General features: G+C 41.4%; 1 protein-coding gene across 6 annotated transcripts in view; it reads left to right on the top strand.

Annotated features, from left to right (window-relative positions):
- Positions 1 to 15,426, top strand: part of diaph2 (diaphanous-related formin 2) — a 462,271-nt gene extending 446,845 nt beyond the window's left edge. For all 6 annotated transcript variants that reach the window (XM_042493107.1, XM_042493105.1, XM_042493108.1 and 3 more), the window contains one exon: positions 10,478 to 15,426. In XM_042493107.1, the coding sequence (XP_042349041.1) occupies positions 10,478 to 10,542 (65 nt within the window). In that variant the 3' untranslated portion in view covers positions 10,543 to 15,426. The remainder of the gene's footprint in view (positions 1 to 10,477) is intronic.
- The last annotated feature ends 258 nt before the right edge of the window (positions 15,427 to 15,684 follow it).

The raw sequence follows: 15,684 nt of genomic DNA, 5'->3' as shown, positions 1-15,684 counted from the left end.
TATGTGGAAACTGTTTAAGTCTTGTTTTTGTACTGCGCCTCAGATAGGTTTTACCTCCTTACTTTCTCTTCCTAATTTCTCTCTATATTTAATGTCTTTGAATGTAAAAAAAAGGAAACTGTGGGAGGTCGGGGGAGAGAGTTTGGCGCCCTAGGCAGCTGCTTATATCCCTTATGGGAAGATCCACCACTGCTTGCCAATACCACCTCATGGCATCCTTCCTTCACCTTGTGATTCCCACTCACTAATTTAGATCCCCACTCAATCTGAAATCCTGTTTAGGGATTATTGGAAATGATACATTGCCCCCGAGGCCTTTTTGATAACGCTGAGAAGTGATGACACCAAAGGTGGTGCTAGCACTACAGCTAAGATAGACAGCACTGAGCCAGCTAGCCAAAGATTGAGATGTGTCGCTATCTCGCCATCTGTAACAGTCACGCCTGGCGTCGTCAGAAGCAGATCGCCTTGATACCAGCCACATCAAATCTCCAGTTTGCCAAGCAAATAGAATAAAACAATCTATCGATCTCGCCCCACCTCCCTGTGTATCAACACAATCCATCTGTGTTCATCAGACTATCTGGCTTTCTATCTTTTGTTGTCTGCAGGCAGGCATTCTTTTCTTTCCTTCTCTTTTATTTTCTTCCTTCCTCCTCCCACATTTGTTTTGTGATCCATCAGCCTATTTACCTTATCATGCTGCCAAACCATCCATTTACGCTCCCATCTGTCTGTCAAACTATATCTTAGCTTCCATTTGTCTAACTATCTCTCTGTTTACCCGTTCACCTGTCAATCATGTGGCTTGCCTTGGCTGCCGCAGGTTGCAGCCGCTCGTCTGGCTGATGCTGTCTCTGACCTCGTCGGCTCAGAAGACCGTTGGATAAAGTAATTAGATTCCTATCACTTCATCTGAAGTTTTACACAGTATTAACTACAGCACAATGTAATTATAGTAATAGAATTATGTCAGTTTCAGGGTTGGCACGAGGCTAAATATATGGACATATCATGAATTTATTATGGTAGAAGGTTAACCTATATTGGCATATGAAGGGGTGTTTAGTTCAGATGTAAGATGTGTGGTTCTTTGTGCAGAATTTACGTGGTCAAATAAATCTGAATCTGGTAGTAATACATTAGTTTAGGCTGTATTTTCACACATTTTTGCAGAACATTATATGTGATCTAGATAGCTCCCTCCACAGAGTCCAAACAGAAGCAGGTCACTGCTTTGGCTCGGTCCAGTTCAGATCAAGCCTCAGTGGAGCAAGCCAGGCACTGATGTCCGTGTAGTCAGGGGGTCTGGCCTCCCACAGAGACCCAATCAGTCTTATAGGGTCAGTGACTGCCCCCCTAGGCACCAGAGTGCCCTGGCCTGATGGATTACTCTCTCTCCTGGCGCAGGCCTGTGAGACGCAGGCCTCAGCTACAGGCCCCATCTGTGCTTTCCATGGCTCCTGCACGCCTTGTGGTCTCCGGCTGTTGGTGAAGCCCCAAAATCAAAAGCTTCAGTCTAGTGTACATATTCTGACACTGCTAGTGACTCTCCATGCGTAAAGTAGACTCCAGTAAAATAAGACTGCAGAATGAGTGCAAAGGCAGTGATTACCCGATTAACTGATTTGCCACTGTTTTCAGAGGTAATTATGGTTTGTCATTTTTCAGGCATGGTCCCTGGTAATATATTACAATATTAAAAAATAAATATTTAGCAGATGTTGGCTTTTCATTGCACAAACTGGACATATGTTGATGCCATTGTGGACTCTGGGATGTAATCCAATAATATCTGATTTAAAAAACTGAGAGAAAACTTGATTTTGAAAATAACTTAGTTTTAGCCCTAGAGTTAATGTACAAATCTGGTGGAAATGCTAGTGCTCCCTGTACAGCACAAAATGTACTGCACATCCCAATACCAGTACCACTCGACTTCTGAGCTACACTGTATACTTAAGTGTTGTGCCAAAGTAAGGAGATAATGTCAAAGTGAAAAGTAAACTCAAACAGCAGGCAAACAGGTGGGTAGTGCTTAGCACTTTCAGGAATTTACTTTCGAGGATATTTGTTTTCTTTCATGGTTATACTTAGGTTGAAGCCTGCCTCCTGAAACTTGACTGCTGAGAGGACAATCATGAATGGGAGTTTTGCCTCAGGCACTGATCGATAGCAAAAGTGTTTTCATATAACTGTTCATTTGGGCTGTGTGTGCCTCCGCCGCATCCCAGAATGCAAAGAGGCATTGTTCCGTGACTGAGGAATCAAGTCCAGCAGAGATATTTTAAGGAGCTCTGAACCTGAGGGGCCCGAGGAGGAATCTGTGCAACCAGTAGTCTGTCAGGCTTGTTGTTTTCAATCACGAATCTAACAAATGTTAGCCAAGCTCCGAAGAGAACAATGGATTTTTTTGAGATTACCACTCACATAGATTCACGCAGAGCTTAAAGTGCATATGATTACACACAGGTTTTACCTGCAAAAACACATGCAAAACCTCTTTTCTTGTCTCCTGCTGTTTTGTCCCTGGTAGAGACCTGTCAGAGCTTACCTACTGAGAAGATAAACTAGTACTTTTCTTCCCTCGCATTTGTACATAAACATGTGCCGTGATTTCCTACCCTCCTGAAACATTTTTTGTGTCGAGCAGTCGGGAGACATCACTCTCAGACCAAGCTCTTTTCAGTGCGGTTGTTAAGGTAGTAAGTGAATGTGTGCACATTAAATGCTGCGTGCATGTGGAAACACGGCAAAGAAATAGGCTGCATTTATGCACAGTATGTTTGACAATAAAAGCACTACGAGGACAGATGGGACTAGTTGCAATAAGGGAGGAGGAAAAAAAAGTGGTAAGCATGGCGATGGCAAGAAAATCAGCCCTGATGCCATTGGTGGAGTGACGGTGCACAGCCCAGTTTTTGTCAAAGGGAGTGTGAAACTTAAATGGAAACCAGGGATTGAGAGTCGTGAGAGGCTGCTGGGGAGGGAAGAATGGCTGTATTCACTATCTGGGTCAGTCACCAGTATTGCCAGGCATGCACATCACCGTACCCACTGAGATAGAGTGGTGATAGAAACGTGGAAAGATTAACCACATCCCTGCTCTGTCAAAACCGATTGCATGTGTTATGACCACACTGCTCTCTGCAAACCTCTCCTCATTACAGTTTATCTCAACAGACTGTCAGTTAAACTCACTTTGCCTCCAAGTGCTGTATACAAACTGTCAAGCAGGAACATGAACTTGTATACATGCATGCCTAATCTGAGCACTATGAGATTTAGTGTCCGTTTCAAGTTAAAATTCGCTGTCAGTGGTTAGATTGCTTTCTGTTGCTTCCTGGGTGTTTAGAAATCACAAGTGGTCGGCTTTTTGTAGTAAACATCGGAGGTAATGTCAGTAATAAGGGGGATTAAAAAGAAAAGTAGGGGAGAGCAGGAGAATGAAATTGAAAAGAGAAAATGCAAGACAGACAGTGTGGTGCATAAGGAAGTGAGAAACAGAGAGAGTGGGGGGAATTTCAGTATCTTGCCTCAGCATGTTTATCCAGGCCTGTCTTAGGCATTTCCCTCTGTCATGCCATTCTGATCGCCCCTGCCTGCTATGGCATGCTGAGAAAACACACCAAAACACATCAAGCACCGGATTGCAGCCCCCTCACTCTCAGATCCCCTGACATTTGTACACTCCCCTCTTTCAGGTGATGCTTCTTAAAAAAAAATAAAACTAACAGCAGCTATAGGTTATATACAGATAAACTTTGGAGAGAAGTCAGAGAGAACAGTTTCTCCATAAACCTCCACAGATCGTAGTACAATGCTGCCATAAGGCATGTTGTGTTTCGACAGGGAGGACCACAGATGCATCCTTGTTTTCGCAGACAGGTTGGTTGGCTAAGTATATCTATAAGCCACTTACAGCCGCCTTTGAAAGAAACGTGTTTATTACCCAGGGAATTTGTGAAAGTCATCCGAGGACGTATAGGGAATCAATAAGTGAAAATGTTGGTGAGGCAGGATGAGAGAAACCGGATATATCGATACAGTAAATTAGATAAAACCTGAGATTAGAAGTCAACTAATGTCCCCAAACTTTAACACAACAGCTGAAACATTGAAAAGTTGTGTGTGTGTCCTTTTTGTGAGACAGAGTAAAGAATGTAGTAAGTGTGCATGTACTCATGCAAGGATGTCTAAATTTTGTCGCACACTTGCACTTCTTTTTCCTTGTCAGTGGAATAGCAAGGCAATCATAAACCAGAGTGTTGGCTTTAAGGATACTTAACAAACAGCATGTTGACCTTTATAAAGGCTTTGCTTGCTTGCCTCTACAGACAATGGAGAATTTCAAAAAAAGACAAACATTTTTTACAAGTTGTAAAAAAGTCACTGTGGATCCTGTTTAACAACAGCAAGACTATATCAAAACATTAGTTTACAGACTTTCACATCACTGGTACAATATAGTCCAAGTCCCATTTACCCAGTCCTAAACTCATACATGCGTTTAACTAAAAACATTACGATAAAAAACACTTCCGCCTACGAGAAGCGATCTCTGAGCGTGCCTGAGCACATGCATGTGTATGAGTGCTGCTTAAAGCGGAGTTCAAACGCAGCCACTTGCCCAGCAAGCTACCCAGCCATGCATGAGACAGTCTGTACTGATGTATTTTAGATTGTAATATTTCAGCATACAGCTGGATAAATGAGCCTTGGATTATACCGCACCAGTTATGTTTGAGTTTGTAAATGGCTGTTTTGATATATATTGCTGTTGCTAAGCGCTGCTCCCCTTCACTTCAACTCACGTTTTTGAGTCCTCCGTTCATTGTTGGGGGGTGAGAGAAAAACAACATTTTCTTCATAAATTGAATGTAACATGTGCACTTATTCTGCAGTTGAAGTACATCTTTCATGTGGGACGTTAACATATAGAATATGCATTTTTGGATGTGTATTTTAAAGACATGAAAATTTGATTTAAGTAGAAATTTAAGTAAATTCAATAAAGATACTATTTGCACTGCAACCATAATGTAGTTCACTTTGTTCAAATGTTTATCGTTATTTATTTATTTCTTACTTGGAGAAACTCTACCACAAAATCTTGTTTTTTTTTCTCTTCAATTTTTGTTACCAGGAGCCAGGTGACCTTTGTTTATCGTAAGTTGCGGTGTTTTCTTACAGCTGGAAAAAAATCAACAACTTTTGGACACTTGGAGAGAGAAAATGGTTCAAATCAATCTTTTCTTTTTTGAGAACCTAGATATTTTTTTCCGTAAAAAACAAACAAACAAACCAACAACAAAAAAAAACAACCCAGAAAACAATAAGTATTACCTATATAGTGCCATGGCTGAGAGACAGCATTTGGGGCTTTTATTCCTTTAATCTTGCACCATGCGTTGGTTTGTATACATTTTAGCTGCTTGTTATTAATCAGAGTACCATCAGAGAGAAAGGGGTCACTGACACTTTTTTCTTCTGTGACCCACCCCGATCCTCATCGTCCTCCCCCCTGCTTTTCCCCCAGCTCTCCAAACTGAACTCACCTTTTCTTCAGTTGCACCACCCCCCCTCCCCTGCTCCCTGGTTGGGGTGATTACTCTTACCAGTGAACGAGGGGCTGTGTTTGCCACGACTGTAGTTTTGCGATACCCGGCCCATAACTTTCAGTGGGAAGAAATAGCTTCTCTCCCTCTGCATCCCATTTATACACCGTATCTTGTTTCTGTGTAGGGAGTTCCATTACTCTGTAGCTCGGAGGCTGGCAGAGGGGAAGTGGGGAGGGAGGTGCAGGAGATGAAAAGAGGTGATAGAAGGTTGCGGCTGTTGCTGCTGCGAGTGCTGCAGACGCTCTACCCTTTGACAGAGGAGCAAACACAACATGTTGATGTGCAGAGAGCAGATATCTAATTACCTTTATTATTCTTTATCTCATCAAAATATGAAGTGCGGAGCGACACGTAGAGAATTAGACAAAGGCGGTGACATGTCAGAGCAGTCATGTTGTCGCTCACTTGTTTAGCACAAACAACAGTGAGTGCATGATTTGCACAGATACTCTAAAATAGATGCAGCTCCAGTCATGCCTTATGATGCATCCTGGTTGCCTTCTGCAGCTATTTACACACATGATGGGTGATTATGTGAGCCTGACCTTGTTATTGTGGCCTTGATGAATGCGAGTACCATGTTTAGATGTTGGCTCAGGGTCTGATGCAGATGATATTTAACTAACATAGCATAATCCCTCTAAAAGTCTTCCTGTTTATACTGGCCACTGAGAGGCAATTCCTCAAAGTATCCCACGCTGAAAGGGTTTGATAGATGACTGGCAGCTTTTCCGTCTTTTGCGGATCATAGAGCCTTATCATGATGTAATTCCACGTAATTAGCCAAAGATGACAGTAACACAAAAGTCATTATGATATTTAATCTCTTTTGGGGGAATCCACTGGGGGAAACTGCGGTTCTATCATAACATGAAATGACATCTCACTGGAGGCCCTCCAAACAGTCGGGAGAAGGTTGGAGTTGACTGCGCCGGCTTAAGGCCTCTGCTTTCACTGTTTAGTAATCTTTGGGTCCTCTCCTCCTCCTTTTACCCCCGTCTTATTCAGAGGCTCTCCCTTGTGGCAGGGATCATCATGATATACATGTGAGGATATGAGGAGACTGTGTGTGTGTGTGTGTGTGTGTGTGTGTGTGTGTGTGTGTGTGTGTGACTTCCTCAAAGCATTGAGCTGTTTTTCTCTGCACCCCTTGAACACTTAAGTAACAATGCATTTCCTTCTGTGTGTGTGAGACAGAGAGAGATTGTGTGCGTGTCAGTGACTTCCCCCTCCATCTGCCCACCTTCATTGAAATCCTCAGTGCATTTAGTAACATTTTGAGCAACGGTGCCAGCATTTAATTAAGTTCTGGTATGCCAACATCTCCCTGCTGTAACTTGGAATACCTGCTCTTCTTTTGTCAATTTCTCCTCCTGTTCTTGTGCTTCTCTGTGTCGCGCCTACTGTAACTCGGAAAGATGTTGCCGCTGGGAGAAGCAGGTAAAGAAGCCATCAAAACCAATGCGAGTAGAAAGAGTTGCAATCAGTGCTCCAAATAACCGTAGAGTTTGTCTTTTGTGTGGATCTCTCCTCCTATCCCCCAGTCTCACTTTGTTTCCCTCTCTGCCTGTATGTGTGTGTGTGTGTATGTGTGCTTTAAGCGTTCAATTCAGTAGAGGCTAGTAGTAATGTTTCTCTCCCAGTAGAAATGGCTGCTGTTTGTTCAATTGTTGTGATAGATTGATGTGGGGTGGGAAAAGATGGGCTTTTATGCACCTGAAGATAGGAACAGAAAAGTCTTTATGAGAAGCCAATAGCTCTCCGTTCAAGGATCCTCTGATGGGAAATGCATTTTGCTGGAAGTTTTTCGCTCTTGTTTTGTGAAGTCTTTGACGAAAGCTTTCCCATGTATTTAAGTAACCCCCAAAAGGGCACTTTTCATTTGTTATTCCACAAAAAAGCGGCCCACTATACATGTTTCTGTGGGGTTTTAACAAGTGGTCACACTAAATGGTCGGCATTGTTTTCAGTTTAAACAGCACACAAATAGCTGCCTCTTGAAATAACAAAGCAAACAGCAACCGTGTGCTCTTGTGAAACGCACAGTTCTCATATGAGTATCAATACACCTGCGCTTCGAACCATCACCACTATAAGTATGTGTGAAGAGAGCTGATGGCAGCATGAAGGCTGGTTATATTTTATTGTAATCAAATCTCTTGATACAAACCATACAGACTGTTGTATTTCAATAATACTGATAAACTCTTTTGAAAGGTGGGTATTCTGAATATAATGTGCATTTATGTTGTTGTTCGTGCAGCCTGTATTCAAACCCCCTATTTTTTTTATAGATCTGTTTGTGGATTGCTCCAGTTTTTCTTTTATGATTCCTCTTGTCTCCCAATTCATTTATAGTCTCTTTTTTTCATATAGTCGTCTCTTTGATCCTTTGTGCTGTCTATTTTCCCATCCTATTTACAGTAATAGATGTAGCCCGAGATGACCCCGCATTAGAGACAGAGGGTCTGTATTCTCCCGGCTCTGTTTTTTACGCTCCTCTGATAGACTAAGGGTTAAAGGGGACTGCTTGCCCAGAAATGAGGTTACAGCAATTGGACTTGCAGATGCCTGGCAGGGATGGATAGTGTATGATCTATTTTCCTTTTTTTTTCAATTCTGTCCCTGTTCTTTCTTTTTTTGTGTGCGATGAATGTTTGTTTTGAAAGGAGGAGGGTTGTATAAGTCCTGTTTACAGACTGAAGCACAACCTGTGGATGTAAAAATGAGTGCATGGATAAGTAGTGATGATGTTTTCGGACACGCTGCCGGAACATGTTAGCTGTAATGATCACCTACTGTACGTTACCTTAACTGAAAAGAAGCAGAGAATACAGAACCTTTCATCCGTGTTTTTTTTTTTTTTCTAAACACCTCGATCTGTCTTCCTTTCACTCTTTCTGTTCCTTCCCTCCCTCGCTCTCCCTCTCTCCTCCTGTGCACCATCTGCATGATGCTTTGTATCCAATCTGAGGGAGTGCTTTCTGTTCTCCACTGTGATGATAGGAGTCTGCGTGTGTGTGTGCACAAGTTTGTGTATGTGTTCCTAGCCATCACAGTCACTCTCAGCTCATTACCTGACATGATGGATGGAGCGAGTGCCATTAAACAACGCCCAGCCCGGGACGCCTGGCACCCTACAGCTGGCACTGAGTAATGTGCATGGTGGTGGCGGCACGCTTGGAAACACCAGGGAGTCCTGTGTGGGTGTGCCTGCAGTCATCTCCGTGGCTATGCTTCCTGGTTCTGTCCGGCCCCACCTGCCACCTGGCTGCCCGGCAGAAGCCATGGGCATTTCTGGGCAGACACGGTTGGATAGCACGGGAGGCAGTGTTTGTATGACTCTGTCATAGAACTGGCAACAGAGAAACCCAAAGTGCTTTCTGACCACAAAGTCTGTAGTAAAACATTCACTGCCACTAATCACCAGGCGTGAAGAAGCCAATTTCAAATTTTACTTTTCCCTCCTTTGAATTTTCTCTGCTTGTTGGTTCCGACTAGAATTTTTTGAATCGAAGGTTGGTATCGTCGCATGTTTAATCTCACGCAGAATCACTATGAATGACTGCGTGACACAAACATGTCTTGCAGTCCTTGTTCATTACATGTCTGTGTTTTTTATGAACTGTATATGTGAATTGAAGATAAAGTCAGTACCTGTTTATGCTTTTAAGACCTCATTGCCACTTTGAGTTCTAACCAGTTTCATCAGCATTACACTTAAAGGAGTATTTTACTGATCTTCAACCAGTTTTGTATCAAAACTGTGTGGATAGTATGTGTAGATGAACTGTGGTGGACTTCCCTCCATCTAACCAATGATTCGAATCCATTTCATTTTGTCGTTTCTAAAGCACGCTCAGATTTCCCTCTAAAATGCATTTCTAAACCTGATTTGAAATTATTTGAGAGGAAAATATTTCTTTTTTTAGTTAAATTCGAGCTATTATTTCCCTATGACCCACCACTGAAAGTCACAAAAAATTCATAAAATAGTACGTCAGAAAAATATTTCATAAAAGAGAAAGTCATTATCTAAAAAAGGCCATAGTATATAATACAGATATTTTAAAGAAAAGGCCATAGTAGAGTATGTCATAAAAATGTATAGCAAATTCCTAGTAAAAAAATCAGAAAGAATTTAAGGTGAAGTTAATGTACAGTATGATCCAAAAAAAAAGTCATAGCATAGCATGTCTTAAAAAAGTGTTTTAAGACAGTGTTTCACACGATGTCGAATCTAGCAGGAACCCCACTATGCCCTTACACAATAAACAAATTGATGCAAACTTCAGCACACATCGGACAAATAAACATATTGACAACAAGCAACAAAATGTGGAACCTAAATTTGTGTTTAGGACTTTTTCATATTTATTAATTATTGCTTTATGATTCATCAGTTCTTAATATTTAAGATCCCACAGACACGCTGGTGTAGTCTCATTGCCCTGCTGACCCACCTTGTTTAGCTGTTTGTGTGTGTGCGTGCCTGCATGTGTGCTTTTACTTTGTTTTCGGTGCATATGCTGCTTCTGACAGGAGTCGAGGGGCTCTTGAGTGCAAGCCTGGATCAGGAGCTGAATGGAGTTACTATGACACCAGACACAAGCACCTCAACTCCAGCAGCTTCTTCTGTTTCTCGGTCCTCCCCTGCTGCTCCGTTTTCAATCAGCCTGGATTTGCCTCATGTTGTTTCTTCTCTCCTCCTCCGTCTCTTTTCTCTGCCTCCCTTAGTTTCTCTATACAATCTTTCATTCGGTTGAGCTCCCGCGTGCCAGTATGGATCAATGTAACAACACTTTCTTGTGCTTTCTCAGTCTCACTCTGTTTCTTTTTTTTTTTTCTCTGAATAGACAACCGCCGCGCAGTCCTGGAAAGGTCTCGTTCACGCCACAACGCAAATCACCAAGCTCGATGATCGCCCGCGCCTACCACAAGACGCTAGATAAGTGCCAAAGAGGCCTGCGAGGTGGAGACCTGGAAGACATCTGAAGAAGGGACAGACCACCCCCGTAACTGTAGCGCACACACATACACACACACACACATACACACACACATACACACAGCACCAAGTATGGAACAAAAATGCCTAAAGAAGCCACACAGAACTGAAGCACCTACAGTAAATCACAGAGACATTTCATTTTCATGCGGTGCATCTGACGCCTTACATATTTATTCAACACTCTCATCACTCCAAATGTTCATGTCCTCTCTAGATGGTTTTGATTTATAAAAAGAACGCATTTTTAAGGCTGCTGCTGTTTTTGAAGAGAGCTTTTCTTTGCTTGGAAATCCATTTTGATTCTTGCAAGTTTGAGGCTTCTACTAATCCTTTTTTTAAAATCAAAATACTGAAGTTCACATACAGTTTTGACTATGAAACATGCAGTGTTTCTCAAATAGACATTCTGCCGAGAAGGACTGCACCATAGCGTACGCTTACCGCTCTGAAAAATATACCACACATACCGCATTCAGCAAAGGGAAGCGGGCCAGCTGTCCTTTAAATGCAAGACGGGGATTCAGCACTCATGTCGGCAAGCCCAAAACCTGACGACATTTTCTTCAACAAGCACTGAACCCTCACGGCAGAGGGAGTGGTTGCAACTTTTTTTTTTCTGCCAATCCTTCCCTCTACCAACATCAAGACATTTTTTTACAAGTAAATGTACAAAGAGTCCACATGAATCATTTAATTTCATTACATATCCCACAAAGCCTCCCGAGCTGGCCCCTGACTGCGCTGATATTTCAGAGCATGTGACTCATGGATCCTGAAACTGTAGTCTCCTTTTTGACAGGATGCATTTTATTTTTAGTTTGTAATAACTAACCAATGCCTTCGGGTGCCGATCTCTGTCCCAAGGTCGCTTTGGCTGTTAACGTGAGAGACTGACACATTTCTAAATGCATATAACTGCCGAAAGGAGCTAACACGACCCTTTGACCTTTCCTGCGGTCACACAGGTTTCCAGTGGGGGTAGCTTGATTGTACAGTGGTATTACAACGTTTTTAATCTATTTCAGTCCCTGTTTTTTTTTTTTTTTTAATATATATGATGGCTCTAAAAAAAATGGAGACAAATGGTGAGTAGTTCACTCTCCTTAGATTTCCCTCAGCAAATTTTAAGGTTTTTTTCCCGCTTTCAGAACATTAACTAATATTTACAGGGCTAAGCAGCAGACAACATGCCAGCTCAAATTTCAGTTGGTAAATTAATATTGTAGAATGTATTTTTCACACTTACGAAGCTTTCAGCAGTGAAACAAACACCTGGGGCCAGATGTATGAACGAATCATACACACAAAAACCATGCTTTTGCCACACATAAAGTAGTATTTTTTGAGTAAAAATGTGCAGGGGCGATGCACGCACCTCAGGCATACTTCACACCAGGCACACTCATGGTTTTAGCTGAGATAGCTGCAGATGAACACTGAGAGTAAAATGCCTTTTTAGCTTGTTTGCAAATTGCACTTACTGTGTTGTTCTATCAGGCTGAACAGCATTCTGTAAAATGTCAACTCAAATGTGATGAACTTAATTTTAAATTATTTATAAGTGATGAATTTAATCACTTTTTATTGACATTTAAACTATCATCTCCGTTAATGATTTCTTAATTTTATCCTGGATCGTGAAGCACTTTGTAAAGTCAGTTTCAACATGAGCGCCATGAATGAATCATTGATCATCTTTCTGAAGTTTAATAATAATGATGATTCAGATTTTGCCATGATAATGGTTTGCAGGAACATGTGATGAATTAGTGGTACCGACGCTACAAATATCCACAGCCATGCTCTGGCACCATTGGAAAATCTAACCAATATAAGGCAGCTGGCAAAATTGCACTTTCTTTGCCGTATTTCTCACTGACAGGTATAATAAGTGGTGGAGAGACACAAGTGTGATGTGGGATATTTAAAGGCGTTTCTACATCCATGTACTGCTACCTGCTGAAGTGCAAATTAGGCTCGTGCATGTGCCACAAGAATTGAGAATTAGAAAACAGAAACATTCTTTAAAAAGCCGACCAAAACAATGCACATGCACATTTTGTCTTTGTGCCTCCACACAGTTTAAGTTATGAATCTGCGCAGAGTTTCATGCATCTGGCCCCAGATGCTTTGTGTTCATGTACAAAATACTTAAAACTTCGCTGTGAGCTTTGTTCCTCTGTAAGGAGCTACTGTCACACAGTTTCTTCTTGTGAACTCTTTATTCATATATTCATGCCTAGGGCGGCCCTGTCCCCTCAACTGCCCTAAAACTTAAGCAGATGCTACTAAAAACAACCATTGAATCCACATGGAGAGTGGGCACCACCACAATAATCGACTAAGGGCCACAGAAGACATAATGCTTGTCTTAGCAAGGGAGTCTCCAAACACCCTCCAATTCCCCAGCACTAATAGCATAAGTGACCCTTTTTACCACAACACGAGTTACTTTAGTAATACCATAACGCTGCTTTAGGCTTTGTGTGTGTATGCTTGTGTGTGTGTGTGTGTGTGTGCGCGCGCGCGTGCGTGTGTGCTTGAGTGCATGCGCCATGCCAGCTCAGTAATCAGAACAGGAACCCAGGCAAAATAGGATTCAGTGTGCTTGACTCTTGGGCTGAATAGATGGAGATTTTTCATTTAAACAATCTGCCAGTGCTGCTTGTGATGTGTCTGTTTCATGATGCCTCCTCTCCTGGTCTGCATGCTTCTAAAAATGCAATTTTACACATCATCTCGGCTCAAGGTGCATCCACAATGCTCTGAGAAGTCTGCATATTTAAGAAGACAATAATTCTCCTGCGAATATAAGGTTCGAGCAGTCGCACGGAGAGAGCATAGAGAATGAGGTTTCCGCATAAGGGATTCTGCGTGGATAGGAGTTTTAAGGGTGTGTTGTATACAGCAGAGACAGAGATGTGCCATCAGAGGCAGTAATTTCCTTTTTCAAATCGCAATCTGCCCTCTGTCCTCAACACCACATCGCCTGTACAGCTTAAAATATTGTTTCAGTTCAACACCAGTGTCTGCTGAAAACTAATTGGATACTGTACATGCCAAAACAACCAGTGGTTTGGGGTTGACGATTTGAAAGAAACATTTTTGATTAATTAATCAATTTGAATTTTTGTTAACGTGCCAATTTTTTTGTGGGAACGAGGGGGGAGACAGTTCTAACTGTACAATGAGAAAAAAATCCCTTTTTTTTTGCTTTGTTTTTGATTCTGTTTTGTATATCAAAGGGAGTACAGGTATCTTTTTTTTTGTCAAAGTATGAGGATGATTGTACAGACATAAAAAGTACATTTTTTAAATTATTATTTGAACCATTGTTAAATAGCCATTGATCCAATTTAGAACTGTCATTCAACATAGGGTATTTTGATGTGATAACAAAATGATCATGAGTCGTGTTTTTTTGGGGGCTTTTTTGAATAATGTTGTCATGATGCCATTGTAAAACGTAACGAGCTTAACGCCCAGACCCACCAAACCGACGGCAAAGAACTAGCCGCGACAAATTCAACTGATGCGTTGAAAATAACAAAGCATATTTAATGTGCACAAGTCAACAATAACACAAACTACCAGAAAACATTTAAGCTTAAAAGCTCAATGGCTAAAGAAAAAAGGTCTTACATAACATAACAACACCTTACATTACATTCGTCTTACATTTCTGTTTCTGATCTGAACTGCCAATCAGACTGATTTGATACAGCGACATGCTCCACTGTCGATTTAACATGCTAAATCAGCAAAGTGGGAGCCAACAGAACAGGACACACTGCAGAGACTAGAGCACTAAACGCTCACTGACGGCCGAACATTGACCGACGGCAGGCCATTGGCTTGGTGTGTCAGGGCCTTAAGATCTACGTTGTTAGCAGTGTCAGATTGTGCATCTCTCCTACAACAATGATCTCTTTGAATTATTATAACAATGCAAAACTGAAAAAAACTGAAACTCATCCCTCTAAGTGATTGTTATACCCCCCCCCTCCAAATTTCATCTTTTAGGATAATCAGAAGTATGTGTTTATATAGAAAATAGCAGAGAGTCTCGGGTCAAAGAACCTGAATTGTTCCATCGTTTGTGTGAAAACAGGCCTCTGTGTTTGGGCCGATCATCCCATTGTCTTTTAGCTCGTGACTAACAACCTGATCCGGTGATATGACTTGTGTTCATGGTAATTGTAAGAATGAGGAGGCAGGGGTATGAAAGATTTATCAAAAAAAAAAAAAAAAAAAGTAAAAAGGTGCCATTTTGGTGGTGAAAGTTGGCAAACGCTTTAATTAAAAAGAAAAGTTTGCAATCTAACTCACACTCACTGTGCACTTTACCTCACAAGATATTCTGCTCAGGCTGAGTTGTTTCAGATGTTTGAACACGACATTGCCACTAACAGAGTGAACTATTTGCAAAGTATTTCTTTTGGTAAATAGTTCCAGCTGCCACATATCCAGTTCTTTCCTACTTTGTGAGTGCTTACTATTGATTTGTGGAAGACCAATTGCGGCTGTATCAACAAACAACGCTCATAACTGTTGACAAACCCTGTCCGACCATGATGTGTAAGCTGCCATATCCCTGCCTACCCTCCTTGTTGTCATTGGGTATGTTTTATTGTCTTAAGAAACATTTATATTTGTAACATTTTAAGTTTATTTGTATCCTTAAGAACATGAAAAAACAAAATGGTTATGCACACTGTCCTTCCATAAAATATGTAATGGAATATGATACTAAATAATAACCACTTTGTTATATAAACTGACTTCTGAAAGATACTCTTTGTCTTTCTGCATTTCATTTATGTATTTACATATTTACAAGTTAGATGTACGAGAATGTGTCCCTATCACTTATTGTTTTTTTAAAGTCTTCTTTTGTTTTTCCAGATACTCTCGTCTAAAATTACATCCTCGGTTTACTTTGTGGCAGGCAAGAAGATACCTGGCACACGCTGACTTATGGACAGGGATTACACAGAGCTCTAGGTGTAAGCACATGATGAATGGGACAGCTCCTACCTATAAAAGTAACAT

Source organism: Plectropomus leopardus, chromosome 9, assembly GCF_008729295.1.
Source record: "Plectropomus leopardus isolate mb chromosome 9, YSFRI_Pleo_2.0, whole genome shotgun sequence".
NCBI classification, from domain to species: Eukaryota; Metazoa; Chordata; class Actinopteri; order Perciformes; family Serranidae; genus Plectropomus; species Plectropomus leopardus.
The sequence above is the reverse complement of the archived record's forward strand: the minus strand, read 5'-3'. Positions and strand labels throughout refer to the sequence as shown.